Source organism: Rhea americana, unplaced genomic scaffold (genome assembly GCF_003343005.1).
Source record: "Rhea americana isolate MKP2758 unplaced genomic scaffold, rheAme1 scaffold_23, whole genome shotgun sequence".
NCBI classification, from domain to species: Eukaryota; Metazoa; Chordata; class Aves; order Rheiformes; family Rheidae; genus Rhea; species Rhea americana.
Window position 1 is genome coordinate 4,970,135 of NW_028186346.1, and position 25,953 is coordinate 4,996,087.

A 25,953-nucleotide genomic window follows, 5' to 3' on the forward strand; every position below is an offset into this window, starting at 1 on the left:
TATGTAATTAAGACTTTATTCATGGTTTTAGAATMGGTCAGAAAACTTTATTTTTGTAGATACAAATTTTTGTGATGCCATCTTCTATTAACTGCATGGATACTGAAGTTAAGCTGTTTAAAAAGWGAAGGCACTTTATATTAATGCTTAACACGTGCTTTTTAGTAAYTGTTTTCAATAACCTCCATCTTTTTTTTTATGCAGGAGACCTACGAAAATATTCCAGGTCAATCCAAGATCACATTCCTCCTACAAGCAATCAGGAATACTGCTGCTGCTGAGGAGGTATGTCTCAGGAATCTTCTAATTCTGCAGATTTTTCAAGGAAACTTGGAGGAAGGGATAAAAAGTTGGTGCTAACCATTTTGGGAGAAATGAATGGCTCAATTGTCTTAATTTATGTGCGCTTGTAGAGAGACCAGTTATCTAATTTTTTGCATGTCAAGTTCACTTAAACTTTTTGTTGTGGGATATTTAGTTTCAAAAGCAGTCTTTCATAAGTGACTGCTTAGACATGCATTGCTTTCTAGTTGTATACTTTGTTTAACTAATGGATTCTTCACTTAAAATGTATAATTAGTATGTGACTGTTATTGTGATGTTCCCTGAAGTAACAGTTAGGAGATGCCTTCTATTTTAAGTTCCTGTGCCTAAATGTGTTAAACTTTGCTTGTGTATTGTCTGAAACTTCTTGTACTTTTTAAATCAGAAGTAAAGTTTCTGAAAGCTTGATGCGTTTTTAATCTGATTACTTCCTGGGTGACTGTAGGGACTGGGGAGATGTGGTAGTTGCTGTTCTACCTGTCTTAYTCAAATGTATTTTATTTTGTCCTATTTATGGGATGGTACATTCATCAGATCAGCTAGCACTGTTGTAGAATGAGTGGATAGCAGTCCCAGCACTATTTAAACTTGTTTCTGTGCAGTTTGGAAACAGTGCCTTTTGGATATTCCTTGATTTGTGAAAAGGCTTGCACACTTTAGTGATTCAGGAGTAGTATTTCTTGGTAAGATTAAATATTATTTTGAATTGGCTTGGATATGCAGAGTGAGGAAGTCTGAGGTGTGATGTTTTGAAAGCTTAATAGTCGTATCTAGAGCTTTACTGAGCAACAGAAGGATGTAGCATTTAGAATTTCTGAAGAATACCACAAGGAGAGAATAATAGCATTGTTCTTCTCTGGATGGATTGCATTCAGATTAGCAGTAGACACTATTGTGCTTTTTGGTGCTTAGTATGTATCAGCTTAATATCAATGCTTATCTGCCTGCAGAACCATGTTCTTCTGACAAAATCCTTTAATACTGTACTAGTAACTGATTGTGTGAGAGCTGAGGGTTAGTCGTCTTTTCTCCTGCCCCTCTGAAATCTTTCTGATGATAGAAGGCTGAAGGACAATCTCTCCTATGTTTAATTTTGCGACAAAAAGTAAGATCTATTGATGCCCCTTTTTCTTCAGAAGGTAATACTGTGTAGAAGTCATGCTTGCATGAAGATGCTTCTGTTTTGTATTGAACACATTTGATAAGTCATAGCTGACAATTGCAAAGTCATGCTTATGTTCTTCATGCTTTTATTTTTTCAACTGTCTTTACATCAATAAAGCAAATAGCCTAGAATCTAAAATTTTTCAAAATCTTTTTGATGACTCAGACTGATTTACTCAGTTGCTCAGAAACTTTTTTTACCTGTACAAATTATTCTTTCCRAAGTTTTCCAAGATTAACATTTGTAGACTACTTTGCCAATCTAATTCTACCAGTGGTGATTCAAAGAAAGGCTTAAATGCTTGCCTACAACTTAAGTAGATATTAGGTACTGGACTCTAAATAAATAAATAAATAAAATCTTGATTAAAAAAGATCCACTGACATGCTCTCTTTGCCAAAAATTCGTCAAATACCCAGTAGCCTAGTTGTGGAGACATCACCAAGCTTGATCTAAATGTTTCATACGCAGAATGCTTCCCTGCACTTTCATATGCTTAGAATGATTCTGATCTGAACAGCTAGGCACTTAGTTTCTGCATATGTTTTATGTAGATCCAAGAGCTGGGCAGAACAGTGTGTGCCTCACCGGTGGTTAGGGCTTTGGGCCTGGTATACGTCCTCTGAGCACAACTAGTGCACTGACACTATTGAATTCAGGCTGCAGGAAGAGGTCCTGGAACTGCCTGCTGCTTGAAGATCCCTTTCCCAGGTTTTGGCCAAGTGGGATTCAAAGCCCTGTTCAGCCTAAGGCCTATATATTCCTTTATGCCTCTCCCTTGGATTACAGACGAGTCTGGAGAAAATATTCCATCCTGTTTGCTGCAGCTGGGCTACTGTGTAGCAGAGAATGTAAGAATCGCCTCTTCCCTGTGTTTTAGCTTCATACTTTTCTGATGGAAGAGTGACACAGGTCCTAGAGAAATGGAGAAGAATGTCCAACTTAGCAGTTAGAGCACTTCCCTGCCAGGTGAGATGCAGGTTTGTACACTTCAGGCTAAGGAGGGAATCGAACCCAGGTCTCCCACTTCCTGAGCAAGTACTCTTTTTTTTTTTTTAATGTAATTAGGACTCTACTTCTTCCTCTGTAATTTCATTTTAGAGTTAGACAGAAAGTTGATGCATATTCGAGGTTTACTTGATGGTCTTTATTAAGATAGGTTTGGGCTCAATCCTGATGGCTTAGAGGCTGTTCCTTTGCAGTTCTTATTAACTGCCTAAATTTTAAAGAGAAACAGAAGTTTTGTATATTCTTCTCTTTGGTTTGTTTGTTTATTTATTTACTTATTTTTCTTACTGGTTAACCCTAGCTTGGTAGTCTTCAATTGTGCCCTAATTCACAGTTAAATAWTTTCAAACATTATGAAATATTAGAACAGACACTGTGTTGTACTGGATTTCTGCTGTCCTTAYAACCTGTTTAGAGTTTCTATGACCTTTCCATTTTTCCTCTCCTTATTATCACCCTGTAGGATTATGTTTTTTTAAGTCTGAAAAATACTGCTCTGCTCGTACAGCTCCCCATTCAGCACTTGGAGGGGAACTGATGTACGTCCCTTTGTGTTGCATGGGGAGGCCTTAGGCACTATGCACGTGGGTCTGTGTCCTCAGATGATGATGCTGCATAAGTCCGTCTTTGGACCAGGTGCTAAATACTGATCACCTCCATCCATGTGCATTTTCCTTCTCAAGGGCTTAAAAGGAACAGTAAAGTGAAAGTGAAAATCACTTTACAGAGCTTGACAAAATAGGCTTTTTCAATAAAAAGTTTAGATAATTCTTATGTTTCTCAACACTTTGAATGCCAGTGTAGAGCATAGGTATGCCAGAACTCTGTTCATAATTATTCTGTTTCCTTGCTCAACAAGTTGCCTTGCTTCCTGTGCCTTCGTTCTGCCATTGGTAAAATTTTAGAAGATCTTTCTAAAAGTATATTAAATTCTGTTAATAAAAAACAATGTATTTAAAAATTGAGTATTGTGACTATTTACTTTTTGTGTTAATTCCTTTGACATTCCCATCATTATAATRTGCCTTGGTAATTTAGATATGCAGAAAAATCCACTTCGGGAGAGAATTCTGCTTTTTCCTTCATTGACAGATAGAGGTTCTCCTTTTGGCATGTGCAATTTAGTGTATTCTTTCTGTTCTTACTGAAAGCTAYAGCTGATAAGTTGTAGGATTTGAAAATACTTATTCAGATTCATGTCTTGTAGTATTTTATATAAAAGGAGCCTTTGGTGTGTATTAAAAACATTTGCTTCCTTAAAGCAGAAGAAACAGATTCCCAGAGTGGCCATTAATCCAACTATGTTCATCATAATTAATTTGACAATAGTAATTTGCATCCACAGATAGATATTTACTGAGGAAAATTTGATATTTATGATTAAAAACAGTTGTTTCTCTGATTCTTTCAAATATTTGAGTTTGCCTTAGAGAATTTGTAAATTTTTTTCTAGTAATATAATAATAGCAATAGTAACCAGAAGCCAATTCATTTAGTGCAGCTCTTGTGTTCTTTTGTATATCATATTGCCTGTGTTTTACTTTGCAATCAGTCTGTATTTGTCAGTTTCCTAATATTTTAAACTGAATTCTAGAGAGAATTCTTATCTTTGAGACTACATGTGTTATGAARATAAGCTTTACTCCCTATCTGGCCACCTAGTAGTATTCCAGTAAAGGAACAAATATAATGTGAGCTCAGATGTTATCAGAAATCAGTGAATATGCCCAGAAATACTATGATGCCTTTAGTATGGAAAAACATTGAATCAGAGTTTCTGCTTTGTTTAATCCCAGCAGCTTTACTCACCAGCCCAGGCTTCTACTGTRTAAATTCACCCTAATGATGAATAAAAATTTAGTCTTTTACAGTTTTGGTGCTTCTAGGGAGGGGGAAAAGGAGAGTCGTTGTTATGTTGTAGTAGTACTGTTAAAAGATTTTGGCCAAGCTGTAAGTGGGGAATCTCAGGGTGGTAGGGAAAGATTCTTTTCCCCAGATAAACTCATGTTCCCTAGCTGCACTTTTTCTAGAGGACTCTGTCTTACGGGAGCTACAGCGTAGATGGGTGCTGTGATCCTCTTTGTTCACCTTYTGACTTCCTCGTATCTTCTAAATCTTGCATGTAGGATGGCTTCAGTCTACACAAGCTGATGAGGAGGAGAGAGGAGATGAGGAAGGATGTGGTATAAAGTCCAAGTCTTGTCCTTTCTTTTTGCTAGTGTAGAGATTCTGTGTGCAGTGCCCTTCTAGCTACATTGAAGACAGATAGGTGAAGTGGATAAAAGCACAGTGAGTCTGGAGACTACAAAACAGCAAGAATAGTATCTTAGATGATGTTTTACCAACACTTGATTTTTGCAGGTCACTTCTGAAGATGTGGCACTGCTGCAATGTCAGGACCTCTTGTCTTTAGGTTATACTGTAGAGGTACAGTTGAAGGAGGTTTTTTTGGAAATCAGACGGCATTGGTTCTGCTGCTCATTGGAAGTCTTTGAAATTCCAAATGCTATCATAAATTGCTATTTTTCATCTAAATGTACACTGAATTAAGACTTATCTTAGGAAAAAAAAGTTGAGTGCAGGTTGTACTGAGGTTCAAGTAAAAGCAAGTGTTCTATTTACATTTTGAAACTAATATATTTGTGAGTGCATGAGCATTTTGCTCTACATGTTAAACTTCAAAACTTTGGGGGTAACTTTTGGTTACTGTTTGCCTTTCTGGAACCACTGGTTAGTGAACGATCTACTTAAGTTATTCAGCATGCTTGATGTGTCTTTTTGCATTTACTGCAGACTTTGTTTTTATTCATTTTGAGTTACTGAGCTGCACTTTTTGCTTCTACTGCTTGTATAATTACAAATAGATAATTAAGTCATATTCTCATAGAATTGCTGGATGCAAGCAGAAACATATAAGACTGTAATATTTAGTATTTCTGGTTCCTATGCCCAACTTAAATGTAAAGGAAAAACATTTCATACTTCTCCAAAAGACTAAAAGTTGTGTGTGGTAGTGGTTGCGTCGTCTTCATTTGTTCTGCTTTTTAAATTCACAGTACAGTTCTTTGGGTTTTTTTTATTCTCTTCCCCCTCCCCCGCAATCTTACTCTGTGTTCCAAACTCTTAGAGTTAAATTTGGTTGTTTGAGAATGGGAACAGGGGTTACTGCTTAACTGTCTGGCAGAGTTTTCTCATTAGGTCAGTTGTTAATCCAAAAAAATGTGCTTGAATCGTAGTAAATTTAGCAGGTATTTTAAAATAGCAAAGTGTGTTTTAAACGTCTTTCAATAATGCGACAAAGTCCTTAACTACTCACAAAATATTATATCCAAGATTCAGAAAAAACAGGATACCTCAGTGAATTCATGATTATTTCTTTGACTATTTTAGTAGTTGTGATATTAAAGAAACTTCAGCTTAATCATGTTTCAGATAATGTTTTTACCTACTATCAAGATTGTCATCTATTACTTGATGTATTCATTCACTTACCAAAAAGCCTACACAGTAAAAATTGAGCATTTGGAAGCGTGATTTCAGTCATCTATCATATTCATAAGAGCATAGTTACTCCTTTCCAATGCAGTTTAGAGGCAGATGTTACAGAATACAGAAAAGATTTGAAGCCACAGATGCACAGGAACTCTCAAAGCAGCATAGGTACCAAACACCTGGTACTTCTAGTTGATTTGGTTGGTGAAAAGAATGCTATCTAAATGACATTGTTCGTTTTCTAAAATCAAGTGGCTTATGAAGCATTACAGTCACCCATAGAAATAAGAGTTCTTTCTCGTTTCTTGCAGTTTTCCATCAAAATATTTTAACATATATGATGTCTTATTCAATAGGCTAGACAAATGGCAGCTGTCCTTCTGCGACGTCTTTTGTCTTCTGCTTTTGAAGAAATTTATCCAGCTCTTTCACCTGATGATCAGACCTCTATCAAAAGTGGCCTGCTGTTGATTATTCAGTTGGAAACACAGTCCAGCATGAGGAAAAAAATCTGTGACATTGTTGCTGAGTTGGCGAGGAACTTAATAGGTACTTTATATATGCTGATATCGTGGCACAAAGTTTATGTATTAATAATAGTGGTATTTTTATCTCTTGCTCTCTAGTCTTGTGTAGACTTTTTTTTATATATACATGACCTATTAACTGATGTCAGCCATCAGGGTATAAAAAGAGATTTGGTGTTTATTTACATTATCCTTGGCCAGACAAGATTTTTAACACTTTTTAAAATTGTTTGACTGTAGGTGAGATTCGTATAAAATTTTAGAAATCCAATTTCATTTAATTTTTAGTAAAAGTTATGCTGAATGTCCATATTGGATACTATTTTGAATACTGTTATGTGACAGTAAATAGTGATCTTATATTCATGATTTGTTCTTAAGTGCCTTTAGATTTATTCTTCTTACATTTTGGGCAATCTTATACTGTGACCTGGACACATCTTCAGATTAGCTGCTTGGAAATTTAAGAAACAGATGACTGGCTGCCCTACATAATTAAGACCAGAAAACAATCCGATACAGTCCAAAAGCAAATGCTAAAGTTTGCTTATCCTAAGAACTTTGTCTTTAATCTAGATGAAGATGGCAACAACCAGTGGCCAGAAGTTCTGAAATTCTTATTTGACTCTGTCAGCTCTCAGAATGTGGGATTACGTGAAGCTGCTTTACATATTTTCTGGTAAGCTTTTAGACTTTGCCGTTTTCACCGGTTGCCAAATCAAATCTGTAAAAAATGYAAGGAACATTGTCACAACTTAAGTAATCATATATTTCATTTAATCTGTTGTATTATGATTTATCTGATCCTACATGTGTGATTACTATCTGTAGCTRAAACAGTGGAGCTTCTACTTAAGGTTAAACAAATGTGAATTTGTATTCATGTTTTGATCTTTTCTTATCCTTAGGAATTTTCCTGGGATTTTTGGGAATCAGCAGCAACATTATTTGGAGGTCATTAAACGGATGTTGGTTCAGTGTATGCAAGATCAAGAACATCCATCAGTAAGATATTTATTATTTTCTTTTTTTTTTTTCCTCTTGAGGATAGAAACAGTGCAAGTCTCAAGCATAAAGGTTGCAACATAAATACTAACCAGAGTATTGTCTGTTGCCTGGAACCTGAAACTGAGGGAGTTTGGGCTATGCCTACTGCAAAATAAGAGTCAAACCTTTTTGTGGTCCCAAGGCTAAGTGATACTGACTGGTTCACATCTGTACTGCTTAAGCCTGTCCTCTTCCCAAGCATTACTGCTAGGAAAAATCTAGCAGTAATGGTTCAAAGCAGAGCTGGGGGGGGGGGGTTAGCCAGCGATGTGGGAGGTCAGGAACTCCATGCTTCAGCTCACTTTCTGGCCTTGTTGTTTAATAGTATAGATATGTTTTGTATGTCCCAGGAGTCTGGATATATAACAGCTGCTTGAGCTACTGTGCGTGCATACTTGCTGTATAGACATGAAGCAAGTCTTGCTTTTCTAAAAGGCTTCTGGATTGTTGGTTTGTGCAGAGACTTGTACTTTGAAAGTCTTTGTCTTGTTCTGGAAAATGCTAAGTAAGAGTAGAAAACCTCTCTCTGGTGTATGGATTCAGTTTGCTGCTCCTCCAGGGATTRCCTTACCTTTGAAAGTTAACTAGGTAACACTTTTCAAAAGTACCATGAAGTCATGCTTTTAAAGAAGCACATTTTAAATGCTTAGATGACACTTTTTGAAAARCGAGACTGCCACTTTCATGCACATTTGAAATTGTGCATGAAATTTGAAATAAGAAGCTAAGGACACAATAGATCTTCCTTTGTAAAACTAGAGAATGCTTGCCACCTCAGAAGAATACCATGATGAATTTTTTGGTATAATGGAGAACATAAATACAGAGGACCTTCATTACCACCTTACCTTAGTTTGAAGCAAGATGTAAAAACCAATTTTAAAAGCTATTACTATATCTCTTAGGGAAATACAAAAGGAAAATGATGATCCAAAATAGTCTCATAATGRGCATAACATTATAAGAAGACAAATGCATGTTTTGTTACCTATTCGGTATACTTCTTTTTCCATCCTGCCTTTCTTCTAGATCAAGACACTGTCTGCTAGAGCTGCAGCTGCWTTTGTGCTTGCTAATGAGCACAATCTTCCCCTTCTTAAACATTTTGCAGACTTACTGCCTGGAATCTTACAGGTAAGAAACTGCACAGATAAGCCTTTATGTGCCATTATCTGTATTGACTGTATCTGAGCATAAATTACTGGTCTGTAAACTTGTGCAGCAATATGGTTTTTTGCCAAGACCTGGGTTAGCTATATATTGGTTTGTTTAACATCAGCCATCAGCAAGATATGATGGAAACACTAATAAGGAATTTTGTAGACAAAAGCTAAGAATACATTGCTAATTGACAGGGTTTTGAAGAAAATAGTGCCAATTAATGTATGCAATGTTACCTAGATACATGAGTTAGAATTCTTTGTAAGGTATTTAACTCAAAATGACCAGCTGTTCTAATTAACAACCAGCTTGGAATATACTTTAAATTGGACTAACCTGAGATTTCATGTAGTTATCAGTAATTGGGAAATTCATTGTCCCACGYGATGCAGTATCTCTTTGATTTATTTAGAAGAAAGTGTAGATTTATTCTTGGCAGAGATTCTCAGAGTGAGAACAACAATCTGGACCAAACAATCTTGACTGCTTGATAGCAGTCAAGCTAGTAAACTAGCTACTTGCAAACAAAATGTCTTGTTATGCTTTCATATAATCTCTGAGGCTAGATTTGATTCCTTTTTAGGAGGATTGGAGTTGGGCAAAAGTTGGAGTTTAACATAAGGTTGTGTACTTTCTTGGGGAAGCCTATTGTAAACTAAACCAGAGGCAGAAATTACTTGAGTTCTGAAGACTAGTGTTTCACAGTACAGGTTCTTTTCTGTATTAAGAAAAAGTGGAAATAGCTTGTTTAGGTACCTGTGATAAAGGCCATAGTGAAATTTTGGCAATTTTGAATTAGATAATATACTTCAATGTAAAGACAAACTTCTTGCTTCAGTACAGCAGGTTCTTGCTCATGGTATAAGCTATAAACCTTGTCTGTGTGCACCTTGTGGCAAGTTGAAGAAAACCTGTGCCAGGTTGACTGGCTTCTGCGATTGATGGAAATCTGCTTGACCTTATTAACAGAAACTGAGAGCAATTTTTAATAGAATGAACTGAGTTTGAAAATGTGTACTGGTGTGTGTATAGGATATGTATCTTGGTGGTTTATTTGGTATTCAGTGTTTGTTGTCTGTGACTTTAGCAATGAAAATGGCATTGTTCAAAAAATCATAACTCCTTGAGAGGACCTTCATGAGTAGGAGTGAGGCAGGATTTGGGGTGGGCATGCCATTTGTCTTGATGCTCAGTAATTAAATAGTGTGCTGTTTTTAGACTTTAGACTAACAACCCACTTTAAATGTGTGATACAAGTCTCAAAGCTACTATTTTAGGCTGTAAAAGTGTATGTTAAACACTGCGTTATTGCACTTGGCTTATATTTTCAAGCTTTATTTTTCAACTGTAGGGCATGGAATTATGCTGTAAAATCTGTCTTAAAATATTTATTGCAGGAAGGACTAGATTATCTGGCTGTGGTAACACAAGATGGATATGTAGATCTGAGTTTATAAATAGGAGATGGGATGTGTTAGAATAGTGAGTGACCTTTGGAGTCAGTTGGATACTTTTTTTTTTTTTTTTTTTTTTACTGTTGAAGTTCATTTTGTTAGTGTATTGGAGAGGTAAAAAAGCTAAAATTAAAATTCTGACTTAGCAATTCCTTTTTTCAGTTAAATTTCTATAATGGTTGTGCTAGTAGTTCTGCTTTCAGAATACCTARTAGGAAACTTGCATCTAAGACATTTAACTTACAATTGAAGGAAAAGCAGTTCAACTGACTTTTGCTACTGTCYGTGTTCACTACTGTTAAACTGCCACTGCCTCTTGAGGCTCACTGTTCATTTGGAACCTATTGCTTTAGAAACAAAGACTAAAAATAGCAGTGTCTTGCTTTAACACACTGTCAAAGTTGAAATTCTGTATTTTATACAGACTGTAAAGAAACTGCCAGTAAACATTACATTATGATTTGCTGGGACTAGAGGAAGAATGGTAATAGTTAAGCAAGAAGATTTTAACAAAGATACAAGAGACTGTCAGAATAGTTCTGATACTAGAAGGTGCTTCTGTTTTAGAAGTGAAAGTGTGGGCCAATCAAGTGGCATTATCAGAAGTCCAGATTCAAGATGAAAGTATTAAAAGCAACTAGTAACTTGCTTTTAAAGATATCTTATTGATAAAATTTCCTTTCAAAACCCAAAGGTGTTTTTAAAGACTTTTTTTATTTTATTTATTTTTTTATACTGTCCTTTGGGGTTTGGGGTTTTCCTGTCCTACTTCTAGAAGAATTTTAACATCACTGAATAACTTTGTGTTGTTGTAGTACTAGAGTATTAAATCTGGTCAGTTAAAAATAAGTTTTAAATTACTTTTCAGAATGTGGCTATGGGTTAGGAGAGAGATTTGCAAAATCTTGATTTCTTTTCYTGTGTCCTGTGACTGAAAGCTGAAAAATCCACATTAATTTATCTGGAAAAAATAAGAATGATTAAGACTTGATGTTCCTGGTGTTTGTAAGCTTAAGGCATTCAAAGCAGTTCTCACTTATCAGTGAGAAAGGAGTTAGACCAATTTTTTTTTTTTTGACAGATTTATTTTGAATTGTTCTTTATTGAAAATGCTTTTTGAAGCTGTACTTGTCAAAATATAGTGTGGTTTTCTTGCATGCTAGCACCTCTAATTTGTGACCTTAATTTTTACTGAGTGTTTTTCTACTGTGTTAAGTTTAAATTAATACTGATCAGAATTGAAGGCATGCAACAGTATAAGCATAAAACTTACTTCCAGAAAGCTTCTTTTTTGACCACTCTGTATTAGCGCTTTGTAGTTCCATTCATAGCGTTATTTGCTTTTTTATTTAATCTTCATCATTTCTCTTTATAGGCTGTAAATGATTCCTGCTACCAAAATGATGATTCTGTCCTGAAGTCTCTTGTAGAAATTGCAGATTCTGTTCCCAAGTATTTACGACCACACCTAGAACCTACATTGCAACTAAGTCTGAAAGTAAGCGTATGAACTTAAAAATCACAGCTTTTTTTTTTTTTTAATCCTGAAATTTCTGTTCTAACCGTTTTGCTCTGGTTGTCTGGATTAGCTGTGTGCAGATGCCAGTCTCAGTAACATGCAGCGTCAATTGGCACTTGAAGTAATTGTGACCTTGTCAGAAACTGCTGCTGCTATGCTGAGGAGACACACAAACATTGTTGCACAAGCCAGTAAGTATTGTACTCATTTTCTTTGTATAAATATTTTGTTTTCCTTTACAATGTTAAACTGATATTGCAGGTGTTAAGTAGCAAAACCATGTATAACTTTGAGTTTGCTGGTGCTGATAACTTCTAGCAACATTTTGAATTGGATTTTCTTATGGAGAAAGCCTTTTCTTATTATGACTCTTCATAAATTAATCTGTGCTTATGCAGCCACCAGCAATTTGCATAAAATTACAGTGGACTCTTCAGTAGGTGTTTCCAAGGAAAATACTAGTTTCATGCTTTTCTGCTGGCTTTGGAAATTTGGACTGTAAAGAAAGGTTGGTGCATTTAGTGCTGAAGTCCTACGTTTAAAGTTTGGTATGTAGGCCAGATATTCTGTGGTGCTGGCAACTCTGGAGACTGAAGGAATTCAGCACACATGTTGAGCTTCAGCGTTGAGTTAAAGCTGTGAGTTAGAAAATTAGATGCTTATATAAATACTTAGAGAGAGACTAGTTAGTCKTATTTAAAATGTAGACTGTGAATCCTTTGAAGAGGCTTCTTTTCTTTTAATTATGCAATATCCTTTAAGATGCTAAAAATAACTTTGTCTTCTGGACTGCCCCAGCAGCAGTGCTTTTAACTGGCCTACACACTTTTTAAAATCCCTTTTTAAGAGCAGATCAGGGTACTGACACAGCAGTGTGGCCTGCCCTTTGGAAGGATTCACTTCCCTTCCCTCTTATCCCTTAGCCAATAATAGTGAGAAAGGAGTGAGTTAGGCTGGTTTTCCTTCTTTCTGGCAGAATTATTTTGACATTTTTATTGAAAATGATGGAATTGTCTCTTTGGCTTGAATATGTTTAAACTATTAATTAGAGGTTTTGTGTCCTTGTAGAATACATGATGTTTTAAAATTTGTAAATGGTTACAATACTGTAYGTTCACTTGCAGTTTGTCATGAATATTAACACTTACCACTTGCTGACTGTCCCCTACTTTCTTCATTACAAGCTTCTTATCTGGTCAGGCAGCACAGTAGTACCTTATTATCTGTTTAAAATATATTACTTCTTTATTGGGATGCTAGTTGCTGATTGGGAATGGAATATTTGTGTTGAGATAATGTACTAGAATTGTACTAGGCATTGAGTGGGAATGAAATGCCTTTGGTTTGCAACCCACCTTAAAATCACTCTTAAAATTGAGCAATCACTAAAGTAAAAAGCTGGTTTTGCAGAGTTGTTAAAGCAGTTATGTTTGGAGAAAAATAGAACGGTAACCAAAAAGGATGGGTTCTGTCTTGTTTTTGTGTTTATGTTTAAAAGCTGTTAGATCACTTAATTTTCACAGCTGCAATCAAGTCTTAAGCAAAAACGTTATCTAAGGTGTTTTTTGCTAAACTTGATGCTGATCTAGAAGCAAGTCTGTATCTTGTGTACCTGTTCTCTCCCCAGAAATATGATTTAGGTTCAGACTTYCCTCCTTGAGCTCAATATTTAAGATATCAGGGCAGTTTATTGTTCTGTCCCTAGAAGTCAGAGTGGCAGCCCAGCTTTAGGCTGTTGTTTAGTTCTGTCTCTAGAAAATGGCTGGTCACAACATACTCAGACAGTAAGCGAAAGTTAGTGGCTTTGTCCTTAACTTGATTATAAACAAGTCTATATGTTGTTACTAGTGAAATTGTGAAGGCCTTCTGGAACAATGCAGGAACTTTAACACGCAACTCTTTAAACACAGCTTCTTTGGAAACTATTGACAACCATGTTGATACTAACCATAAAGAAACTATTTCGAAGCTGCTGCTGGTTCTAGATGTGATAGTAGCCGGATAGCTTTGGGTGACTCTGCTTCCAGCCCAACTTCTTGGCACTAATGGATGCTGTGATGTGGGTTTTTGGAGTCTCAAGAGTTATGTAGCAGATTGTGGTAGACTTGCTGTCTTTCAGGTGCATGATAATATACCAGTATTATGTAGGTGCTTGTAAGATTGTGTTTGAAAAGAGCTTCTAGGATTTTTTTTTTTTTTTTTTTTTTTTGGAAATTATTTTCAATGACAAGTATAAGAGATCTGGTATCACACTAAGCACTTGATAGTGTCCATGAAGTTATCTTGATATGTATATATGTATATAAAAGCACTTCTTGAAACCTGTTGCAGCCATGGTATAATCTCTGACTAAAGATACATAACCACATCAAGCAATTTGATCTTTTCTCGATAATTATCGCACAATGTTGTCAGTTAGTAGTATTTTCTTTCATCATTGGTTGATAAGGAGTTTCTCACCAGTCTAGGAGAATGGTAATGCTGAGTTTGCTTAGGATTGTACCTTTTTCTAGATTATATTAATGTAAGTGATTAGTTGCAGTATACCTCACCAGTTGCAGTAAACCTCAGCAGCAGCACTGACTACTGTATGCACACTAGTTTTTGAGGTAGGTTTCTGAACACTTAACAACAATGCTTGTTTTCAAGGCATGCTGTAGACTATCCCCTAAAAAAATGTTAAASCTCGAAAATTGAATATTTGACTGAAAACTTGTTTGTAGTGCAAAGTGAAGCTTTTTGTGTGAATGCTTTTGACTTCAAGAGAATGCTCTGAGCAGCTAGTGTGATATGAAGTAAAGTCCACAGTACCTCTACTTCTCGCTGAAAGTGCAAGGATTGCTTTTCAGCTTTTGGCTTCTGAAATACACAGGAATGGGCACCTGCCTGTTCCTAAAGTAGACAACAGTACAAAACCACTGCTGTGAGAACAATTCAGAAAACTAGATCTTGTTTATTGCRTGGTACTTGGATATTGTGATAAAGACTGTAAAAAGCCTGTGGAAAGATTTGTATTGAGCAGAGCAGACAGATCAAATCTGCAGAGATAGAAGTAGAAAACAGATGGATTGTGTGCAAGGGTATTTTTTGTTTTTAAGTCATGAAGCTATTACAATGTATGAAGGAATGTGTGTCTCATTCTAAACTATTACTTCTTATAAACATGAGACTTTATGCCAAGTGATCGCTGTACATCTAACAGTAAAGTTCATCATGTTAGTCAAAACTCATCATGAGTCTTGGTAAGAAAAACATTCAGGATTTTTTGTTACTTGCGGTTTATTTTTAATTGACTTGAATGTTCAGAAACTACTCCTCTAAATAACTATCCTGAATTATTGTATGATGTGATTTGACAGATAGGTATCAGACAGACTTTACTATTGGAAGAAGGTTATGGATTTTTTTTTTTTTTTTGAAGGGAGAAGAACTTAAAACTTAGGCTTGCTATCTGAGAATCTGTTGTAAGAAAGTAACCTGAATTAATTTTTTTTTTTTCAGTTCCTCAGATGTTAGCAATGATGGTTGACTTAGAAGAAGATGAAGATTGGGCRAATGCAGATGAGCTTGAAGATGATGATTTTGACAGGTAATAGTGAAAGTAGTTGTTTCAATATGCTATGAAGACTGCATGGCTAAGGGCAGTTTGTTAATGCAGGATGCAAACAATTGCTTTTGCTTTACTCCATTACTTTAACTCCTCTAATTTTGCTTCCCCCAATCAAGAGCAATACATACGACTGTTCCTAGACACTAGGAGTGAAAATTAAAAACATAGTATGAGTTGATACCATAAGTAACAGAAAGTTAATATAAGTGATTTGGAATTATAAATAGCCACACCTGTTTTCAAGCGTAGTTTATATGTAGGTTATTTGGGTACTGTTTAACCCTCTCAGTTTAACGCCTTCATTATTTATATATTGCTGTAGTTCCACAACCTGCCTGTCTACTTGCCTATTGTTTCCATTGCTTTAACTTTTCAAAATTTTGTTGCTTCTGTAGTTTGTTACTTAGTTCAGAAGTCATTGCTCCTAACCTTTTTAAATACAGGACATAGCCTGAAGTAGCTGGAACCAAAACTGAAAGATGCTGACCTGTTTAGTCTCTTCATATGCTAGGTCTATGCCCTTGTAGTGTTAAAGGTGCCTATCTTTGAAAGGACAGCAGAATGCATAGTGGACTTGTTTGCTGGTCATCTAACTCATAACATTGTCAATTTTTCTATTATTTTAAATCCATTAATATGTCTACTGTTAGCTTATCCTGTTGCATCTAGGTGAGAAACATCTACTAAAGAGATCCAGTCTTTTTTTGATCTGTTCATCCCTGGCTGCTTGTAGCTTTCTCTGGCTTTTCACTAGAATAATAGTGGTTTGTCTGCAGCATCCTCTTATGTCTGCTTTTGTCCAAATACAGATAGAATTAAATACRAAATAATGAGGTAGTTATCCCCACTTTTCTGTAAAGACACCGATGTTCATTTAACASTCTTGACATTTTTTTGCCACATCTAGAGTGGCATCCTTAATACTCAGATGTAATTAATTAGCATTTCAGAACCGTGCGTTACGGAGGGCACTAAAATTTTACCAAATGCATGAAGGAGAAGAGTATCATGAAAGAGGAATATTGAAGGGAAAATAAACTTTTCATTCACGTTGCCTTACTAATGAGTGATTGAACAAGTATCAATTGTGTAACTTTTCCTTCTCTGAAGCAGTTTCCCAAGCTCGGTCTTGCATACTTTTATATACATTTGTCTGGAAATACCTCCTGCTCTGTCTTGCAAATCCTTCTTCCCCCCCCCCCCATTACTTAAAGTAGCAGTCTGATTTGAAATCTTCAAAAGAAGACAGACKATGGAAAAGTTTTTGATTTGCCACTGAACTACGTAGTGATTTCTACCAGATACCAGGCATGTAAAGGCATTTTGCATAGGAATTTATGAAGGAGCCTGTTTAATCTCTGCTTGACTTGGAACAAATTTTTTTTGTTCCTCTTGATTATTGCAGTCAAAGAAAACTCTTCCCCTGTGATAGACTGGACCCTTTTGACCTGTTTTCTTCCCTTAACTTTGTTTTTGCCACATAGGTAGAACGATTGGGCCACYGCATTCGGATTTGTCAGTGTTTTAATCTTTTCAGATAAATTTCGAGGGGAAATAATATATTTCTTGAGTTAAGCAGTGGGGGAGTTAAAATTTTTATCAGTCTTTTGAGGTATAGAAATCTATCCAGATAACCTGTTTAAGGCAGCTTAGTACTCTATCATCCCCATGAGGCATACCAATTTCTTGTTAGCATAGTAAGGTTGCTCCTCTAAACACAAGTTAGCTGCCTGTTGTTTTCCCCATGGAGATTTATTATTATTATTATTATTATTATTATTATAAATTGCAGGTAAAGTGAGCAAAGACAAGAAAACAGGTTGTGCTCAGCAAACTTAGCCGAAGGGAAAAGCTTAGCTTCTCTGACCCTAGGAATTAAGGCTCAAACACAAATACTGTATACCAGGTAGTCTCTGGTGACTGAGCTTGTAGTCTTAGTTTATTCTTCAACAGATTATGTCCATGTTATTTGTTTCCCACAACTGCAGATCATCTTTGTGGAGCAGTGTTGATTAGCTCATGTGCATGCTAAACTTTTCTTGCGCTTGCATCTTCATAGCTGTGGAAGAATTTTGAGATTTTGTGTAGTTCCAGGAGCAGGCTAATAATTTTCAGGCTGTAGCCTGGTTCAAGTGCGCTTGGTCTGAGCGAGGGGGATATGAGTCAGCCTACACATGTACACACACAATCGGAATGTTTCAGTGTTTCCAGTTTCGTGCTAGTCTGACTTCATAGAGCAATGAAATCTTAAAGCAGGAAGAAATTAATCCAACTTCCTYATCCCCTGGCAAAGTCAAGAAAATGTTGCAGGGATGTATGTGATCACTCAAAGTTCTTTATTTCCTCAAGTTGAATGTATGAGTTAATGGTGAAASGAAAGAACTCAAGGAATGTCAATTCAGATGAGAGCTGCCATTATTTTTTTTTTTTTTAAGTTTGCTGCAGTGAAAATCTTSTGCACTCATGCTCTGTTTTCCTGCTGGTGCTGGTTCTGTTTGTTTGAACACRATTAATTTGTATCTCTGAAGAACCAAATATAATACTGTGGGTATCTCTGTGTGAACACCTTTGTCCACAGCATGTAAATTTCTGGACTAGTTAAGATTTGTAATGAGACTTGGAGATTCAGGCCTCTATTTGAAGACCTCTATTCTGATGACGTTGATTGATGCTTGAAGGAAGAGAGAGATTCATCAGTTTCTGAAAACTGTTACTTGTTTTTTCCWTTAGCATGGGTGTTCAGGATGTACTGTAATAACCTTAAGCTATTACACTGTAGATCATACCCAGAGTGTAACGACCCACAGTAGTTAGCTGTGTCCTGGAAACTTTTTCCCCCTTTTCTACAGGGAACAATTCTATTGGGTGGAGCAAATCACTTTACACAGATAATGTTTGGCTATTCTCAGTTCTGGAACTGGCTGCAAGTCACAGATTCCTCACCTAGATCGAATGTTTTCTGCCTGAGTCACTAGTAAGAAGAACATGCTACTAGAGTACTGGTACTGCAGCCTCACAAAAAAAGTCTGTTAAATGCTAAAGCTTGAATTCTACTGATTCACTTGATCTATAGCAACTCTGAACAGTCATGTGTGTTCTTAAGACTTTTGTACAAAATATCCTGGCCAGAATTACTGCTTAATTGACTGCAGTTTTAATATATTGCTTTCTAAATACATGCAATCATTGTAAAATTCTTTCCATACCTTCAGTGCTAGTTAGGCCCAAGTTCCTCTGGTATTAGGCTTCAGCATTTATTATTTGTAGCACATTGAATAAGTGGAGYCTTGAGTGTAAATCAGTATTTTGTAACTCAAGCTGATATGTATGTGTTTTAGATTTCGGCATGCTTTATTTACTTATAGAGGATCATATATATTCAGATGGTAAAAGTTTGAAGGACTAGAACTGCAAGAAAGGCACTTCTGTACCCTGTTGAACTGTTAGATTTATTGTAGGTATCAAACCATTGATATTTTTCTAACTGATATTTAGCAATGCAGTTGCTGGTGAGAGTGCATTGGACAGGATGGCATGTGGCCTTGGAGGAAAACTTGTTTTACCTATGATTAAAGAACATATTATGCAAATGCTTCAGAATCGTAAGTAATTGTAAATTTTTACAATTCTAGCTTTTCCAAAAATGTTGATAACTTAAAGCTTCCTGTTCAGTTAAGTAACTTTTTTTGACACTTCTTTAGATTTCAGTATCAAGAACTGTAAATGCTGTAGAGATAAAGTTTAGACCTTTTAGAAAGAGATTTATTAAACTTGTATACAGCATATAAAACTTTTTTTTTCTACAGCATGGACAAGTAAACAAAAATGTCAAACCCCAAACTAGTTTTTAACCTTGCTGTCTGAGAATTAAATGTAAATAAGGGAAGACTTTCTCTTATTTAGGAGTATTCTCTCTAAATCATTGTACGGCACCCCATAGTASCTTTAAGTGTGCCTAAACTACTACTATTTACACTATAGTTCAGATTTTTTTTTTCTTCTTCAGCAATGCTGCATTTAAGTCAAGCATTAATATGTCACAGTCCATAGAGGAGAATTTGTTTCTCCTGGAATTTGACACATCACAATACAGTGGAACTCTGTGGTGGGCTGGCTATGTTTCTGGTATGCTGATTCTAATATTTGGCTYATGAGAACATTCCATATATTCTTATCAGTTGCTCTGAACTCTTCATTTTCTCTTCAAATACCTATGTAATGATCGCTTAAACAAGCGTTCAACAAACATTGTGTTTGTTGCATGCACTTTCAAGTGACCTGTGCTTTGGGCTTTCAAAATAGAAGGTAATGCAGATCTTTTTTTTTTTTTTCCCTACTTTAATGGTTTAAAATTCAGTCTGAAAAAACTGTTATGTTAGATGTGGAATATCAGGCTACTTAAGGTACCAGCTGCAAAGCTTAAATGTTCATTAAGTCTGCCTGGAAATAAATTTTTTCAGTGAATAAAACTTTATTTTGGAGGCTGATTAATCTGATAATTCAATATTCATATCTTGAAGGTTAGCAAATATCTAGTTTTGTAGTACCCACAGAAAGTTGCAGAGTTAATGGCCCTAAACCCTGTCTCRTGTGAAGAGATGAAATCACACAGGCGATGAGTCTGTTTTCTTGTTTTCATCAGCMCTTTCCCTAAACAGTAGTAATTCTTGGAAAAAGGAGATGCAATTGGCATTTTTTGGTCAGAGGTTCTCACTGGTAGGGAGCTGAAGGGGAAAAAATGAGGACGTTTAGATTAAAATGTTTTTTTTTAAAAAAAAAAAAACAAAACTGAAACTGTCAGTTTACTGTCACAAAAAGACTGAATTGCACTAATGAAATGTCATGTCTCTTGCTACTTCCCTTCTTGTAACCCCACAACTTTTTTCACAAATGTTTATTGGAATAATAATTTAAAATCTCCTTTTTTTGGTTATGGGTAAGTCAGATGGTCCAAACATGATCGGTTTTCATTTTCTAGTACTGCTAGCAGGTAATTCAGACTTTAAATTAATGGCAATATAGTGAGAGCAGTAAGAGGTACAGGGTTAATTAGGAGCAACCAGTGAACTTAAAGCAGCAAGTTTAACTGCTGCTTCACTGCACCTTCTATCAAGATGATACTTTTATCTCCTTCTGATCAAACAAAAGCTTGAGTGTGAGGATTCTCATACTGTGAACYGTGGTGTTCTACATTCCAGGGATTTAATACATTACTAGCAATAGTGAAATCTTGTGTTATTTTGGAGAAAAAGTTCAGTTACCTGTCTTTCCCACAGGATGTTTGATAAGCTTGTTTTCATTTTCCTTTTTTTCCCCCCTCTGTAATCTCCATAGTTCTAGCACAGAGGAAGACTGTTGCAAATCACAGCTATTTGCTTGCTTCCCTAGCCTAAAGAAAAGGAGAAAAAGGAAAGGGGCATGGAAGAATTTCAACAATTTCAACCCACTAGTCCAATCATGTAATAGGACTAAAAAAAAATCTTGCCTCTCTAAATGGAATATTMATTTCTTAAATAATTTTGATGAATCTTCTGAGCAGTTTAGTTCTGATTAATTTAATGCTTTAAATTTAGACATTGTTTGCTCCTCTATATTTCTCTTCCCAGCCCCTCCTCCCCAAAAGAGGAAGCTAAACTGTTCTGATTACCATTCTGATAGTAGGAATGCTGTTCTGATACTGTTGTGTGGGGGAAGAGGGAAAAAGATTATCTTAATGTTTCCCTGCTTAGTTCATTTAATTAAAATGCAATTCCCAGATGTTAGTACAAGATGCATACTTGTGTCACCAATTTAGAACTTTCCTCTAGGTTTGAATTTGGCCTAGATTAGATAACCAAATTGTTTTGTGCACCACTGGAATTTTGCATGAGGAAAAGTGAAAAGTATCTAACAAATCAAGTTGACTAATCAATTCTTCCCTTCCCTTCCCTCCCATCACCCCAAAATAAGTGATTTTTGTATATTGTGCTTTGTAGCTTCCAAAATTATGATTTTGTTGTTGTTGTGTCTTCTGTAGCTGACTGGAAGTACAGGCATGCTGGCTTGATGGCGCTCTCAGCCATTGGGGAAGGTTGCCACCAACAGATGGAAGGAATTTTAAATGAGATAGTTAATTTTGTTTTGCTATTTCTTCAGGATCCTGTGAGTCTAATTCAGTTAATTATAACAAAATGTTTTCACTTCTGTTGTCTTGACTACTTGTTAACTATTTGCTGGAATTATTTTTTCAGCATCCGAGGGTAAGATACGCAGCTTGTAATGCTATTGGACAAATGGCAACAGACTTTGCACCTGGTTTCCAAAAGAAGTTTCATGAGAAGGCAAGTTGTAGATCAGTAGGAAAAGTGATAGAAACGTCCCATTCAGAAACTTTTTTTTTTTTTTAATCTGAAAATAAACTTTTCTGTTGCAGGTGATAGCAGCTCTTTTGCAAACCATGGAAGACCAAGGCAACCAGCGTGTTCAAGCCCATGCAGCTGCAGCGCTCATAAACTTCACTGAAGATTGTCCCAAGTCACTGCTTATTCCATATTTGGATAACCTAGTGAAGCATCTTCATTCCACTATGGTGATAAAATTACAAGAGGTATAACATACTGAATGAGTCACTTTGTGGGGGGTTATTTGTCACATACATGAAGTCTCTGTAAGTTGAACTTAGCATCTGAAATAAACCAGTAGATATATCTGCTGGTATTATTACCGACTGACAAGAGTTAAGACTCACATAATAGCAGAATTTTAGGTGTGGCTTGCTTTTGAGTAAAAGTTTATACTTTAGAAATATAATCCTTTCTCTCTCTCTCTCTCCAAGTTGATACAGAAAGGTACTAAGCTAGTTTTGGAGCAAGTTGTGACTTCAATTGCATCAGTTGCAGATACAGCAGAGGAGAAGTTTGTTCCCTACTATGACTTATTTATGCCCTCTTTAAAACACATTGTTGAGAATGCTGTTCAGAAGGAACTAAGACTTTTACGAGGAAAAACTATTGAATGCATCAGCCTAATTGGTCTTGCTGTTGGTAAAGAAAAGGTAAGCTGAGGTCTCATCTGACTGCCTAAATATGTTTTAAAGTACCCTTGTTTTCTTCGGTGAAAGTATTGAATTATTGTTGTGTTCACTTGTTGAACATCTAGATGTGTTGTCACTGGTTTCCATGTTTCTATTCCCTTTTTTATTTCTGAGATAACTATCTTGCTGTTTAGATTCAAAAATTCAGAATAGAAGCCTATTATAAAAAAAAGGCAAAAAACAGTTTTAAGTTACTCTTGTCGTATTGGATGGCTGTTGAAAATGAGGTTGAGTTTTTCTTTTTTAAGAGAAATACTGAAGCATCTGATTTAGGCAGTGTCAGAGTAGGGACTAAAATGTATATAGCTAAAAGGAAACTTTAGCTTTTAGAAGCAGATGCCTGAGAAAGTTTGAATGTGCTTCTGGTAGTATTGCYAGTTCTTGTTTGTTGTGAGATTTGATATATTTGGCTTTTTTTTTTCTTTCTTGTTGATAGTATGTTGGTTAAAATGCATATTCATAAAGAAGCCAAGGAACAACTGTAATGGACTATATAGGAGTCCGAGTGGTAATCTGATAACAAGTTGGAATTGTTGTTTGTAGGCTTTAATTCTACTGAGTAATGAAGACTGAAGATTACAGTTTTAAATTAAATAGCGTAACGTACATATTGGGAATGTAATAATAATTATAAAGTAATAGCAAAAGAAAATTTCTCTTCTTTGACTTAGAAGAAGATCTGTCAGCAAACTTAGCCATTTATGTAACTGAATTTAAAACATATTAAGCAGAAGTAGCCTTTGATAAATTCTTCTTGGAGGACTACTGGAAACCCTTTTATTGTCAGATCTCAGAAGTGGWTTATAATATTTAACATGGGGAAGGGAGTGGAAAGAGGATAGGTGTGTGACATCACTGGGGCCTCTGACATGACCCAAAATAATACTATTTAAGTACTATGCTCATGCTGTAGGCTTATCCCGCTTCCACAGGGAAGTCAAAATAGTAAGGAGGGTGTCTGGAGAAGATAAATTGTAAAATTCTTTTTGCAAACATTAATACTCATGTAGCACTTATTTAAATAGCTGCCCRTTTGCTTTCACGTATGTGAATAGAAGTATGGTGTAGTTAAGTCCAYGATGAATTTGTGGTAAAGCCAAGAAAGAACTTACATTTTCACTTTCATCTTCATTTCAATTTATTTCCAACTTTAGCTTGTCTTGAGTGTGTTGGGTATTAATGCTCACTTAAATTGTTTGGTTCTGAGTCTGAGTACCCTTCCCCTTCTAATCTGCCTTTCAAACATGGTTGTTTCCTATTTCTAGTTTATGCAGGATGCCTCAGATGTCATGCAGTTGCTGTTGAAGACACAGACAGACTTCAGTGATCTAGAAGATGATGATCCACAGGTATGTTAAAAAGTATCTCTTTATAGCACATAATTTAGTTAGTATTTAACATACTGTTTATACATGTGACATTCCCTAAGAATGTAATTACACCATCAAACTAACTGTTCAGCCCATCTTACAAAAATTAAGACTCAGTGACCTAAGAGGTCCTAGAATCTGATTAGTAAACACCATAGCTATCAGATATTTTTTTCAGAGAAATGCATTTGAGGTCAGTCTTCCAGGGTCTCTATTTGCTGAAGAAATTTTAGCCTGTGTGCAATCATTCCTTATCTATTAGTAACTACTTTATTTGATGTTGTATGGTCTATTCRCTTGCTGTCACCTTTTATAAATAGTTTCATGAGTTTCATTAGACAGCTGTTCTAATGAGTGGACAGCTATTTTGATGTGTGCATCTGAAAACAGCTGTTTCTCTGAAAGCACAGTACCGTGGTCTTTTGCTGTTTTCAGGAATGAAGCTCAGTAATATGAGTTAAATTAAGGAAATCTTTATTTCAAAAGAACTTTTACTTTTGAAAATAGTCATGGTTGCATTAAGGTACATCTTATACTATTATATTTTTATGTACGTAGAAACCTTTGTAAGAGATACTGTCAATGTATGGTTACTTGTAACTGTTTGAAAGATGCATTTTTGTATAGCGCGCATGTAGAATTAGTTTTTCTTTTATGCAGTGCTGACAAACTCTGAAAAAAAAATCCTACTGTGTAATATTTTTCTTTACATTTTCCTTTTAAATATGCATTAAAATAAAGCGTGGAACATAAATTCTGACTGCACTCTCATTTATAGATTTCTTACATGATCTCAGCATGGGCCAGAATGTGTAAAATTCTTGGAAAAGAATTTCAGCAATACCTTCCTGTTGTCATGGGACCTTTAATGAAGACTGCATCCATTAAACCTGAAGTAGCTCTTTTAGACAGTAGGTTTATGATAATGTTTTGCTTGAAAAATACTGAAATAAAAGATTCTGTAGCATTTTTAGAATTCCTTTTTGCTTTGTATAACAGCACAAGATATGGAGAATATGAGTGATGATGATGGTTGGGAATTTGTAAACCTAGGAGATCAGCAAAGTTTTGGAATTAAAACTGCAGGTCTTGAAGAAAAAGCAACTGCATGCCAGATGCTGGTGAGTAATAGAACAGTCTTAATGATCAATTTATTACTGAACTAACAAGTCTGAAGCCAAAATCTGTAATAGAAGTATTCATTATGGTATAAAATTAAGGCTATGTTTCTTAAGGTGATATTGTTGCACTTGGATTTTGGACTCTTTATTATGCTGTTTACTTGATTAAACATTTCTTTGTACTTGGGCTTGAGTTTTTAAGATGAACAAGATGTTTTTCCTTTACTACAGCAGAAGTCTTAAAGAACTGGAGAAGTTAAAGAATATGTAGTTTCTTTTTTTACAAATACTGAGGTTTCTGAACTGAAGTCTGTTTCAAAAAAAAAAAAAAAACTTATGGATTAATAGTAAGAACTCATGTTGCTATCTAGGTCTCTTAAAATACCATTACTGAGGTATAGGTAAATGCATTATTGCATGCTTTATTTAAAAACAAAACAAAACAAAAGCAGCTTTTTAACCTTGCTCGTCTTTCACTGATTGATTGTTCCCTAATTAAAAAATGTTAGTAAAAATATTTTGTCTTAATGCTGGCACTTCTATATTTTGGTTTCAGGTTTGCTATGCAAAAGAGCTAAAAGAAGGATTTGTGGAGTACACAGAGCAAGTTGTAAAGCTGATGGTTCCCTTATTGAAGTTCTATTTCCATGACGATATCCTTTTAATGAAGTCTACTGTGAAAATGGAAATGTGGTTTTGAAGAACAAAAAAATTGTGCACACTCCTAAATAAATTGAAAGTGTAAGATAGCACTTTTAAATTGTGTATTGTGTTTCTTGTAGCAGAAATTTTGTTTCTAAGAACCTTGTTTTATACACAGTATTTTAAGTAGTGAATCTYGGGACACTTCCCCTGCTTCTCTTAGAGGGGGGAAAAAAAGGCTTGCCTATAGTATTGAAAGCAAACAGTACAGAAAGTATCGTTTGCATCAACGAAGTGAGGGAGACCTTGAAGAGCTTTACAATCATGGCCTGAAACAACTTTTAAACAGCAAACAGTTTAATTTTGCTATGATCTTGATGTGCATCTAAGTAGGAAACCAAATGCAGAGGAATGTAATAGCAGATCAATTTCAGATAGGAA

At 35.6% G+C, this 25,953-nt stretch overlaps 1 protein-coding gene across 1 annotated transcript in view; it reads left to right on the forward strand.

Moving 5' to 3' along the window:
* The first annotated feature begins 207 nt into the window (after positions 1-207).
* IPO5 (importin 5) overlaps positions 208-25,953 on the forward strand; it is a 39,089-nt gene continuing 13,343 nt past the window's right edge. The window contains exons 1-17 of the mRNA XM_085305971.1: positions 208-285; positions 6,346-6,538; positions 7,093-7,195; positions 7,425-7,521; positions 8,593-8,697; positions 11,554-11,676; positions 11,768-11,888; positions 15,199-15,286; positions 18,803-18,909; positions 21,324-21,448; positions 21,538-21,627; positions 21,720-21,893; positions 22,122-22,340; positions 23,645-23,728; positions 24,528-24,660; positions 24,749-24,870; positions 25,427-25,523. Coding sequence (XP_085162097.1) covers positions 6,355-6,538; positions 7,093-7,195; positions 7,425-7,521; positions 8,593-8,697; positions 11,554-11,676; positions 11,768-11,888; positions 15,199-15,286; positions 18,803-18,909; positions 21,324-21,448; positions 21,538-21,627; positions 21,720-21,893; positions 22,122-22,340; positions 23,645-23,728; positions 24,528-24,660; positions 24,749-24,870; positions 25,427-25,523 — 1,972 coding nt within the window. The 5' untranslated portion in view covers positions 208-285; positions 6,346-6,354. The remainder of the gene's footprint in view (positions 286-6,345; positions 6,539-7,092; positions 7,196-7,424; positions 7,522-8,592; positions 8,698-11,553; positions 11,677-11,767; positions 11,889-15,198; positions 15,287-18,802; positions 18,910-21,323; positions 21,449-21,537; positions 21,628-21,719; positions 21,894-22,121; positions 22,341-23,644; positions 23,729-24,527; positions 24,661-24,748; positions 24,871-25,426; positions 25,524-25,953) is intronic.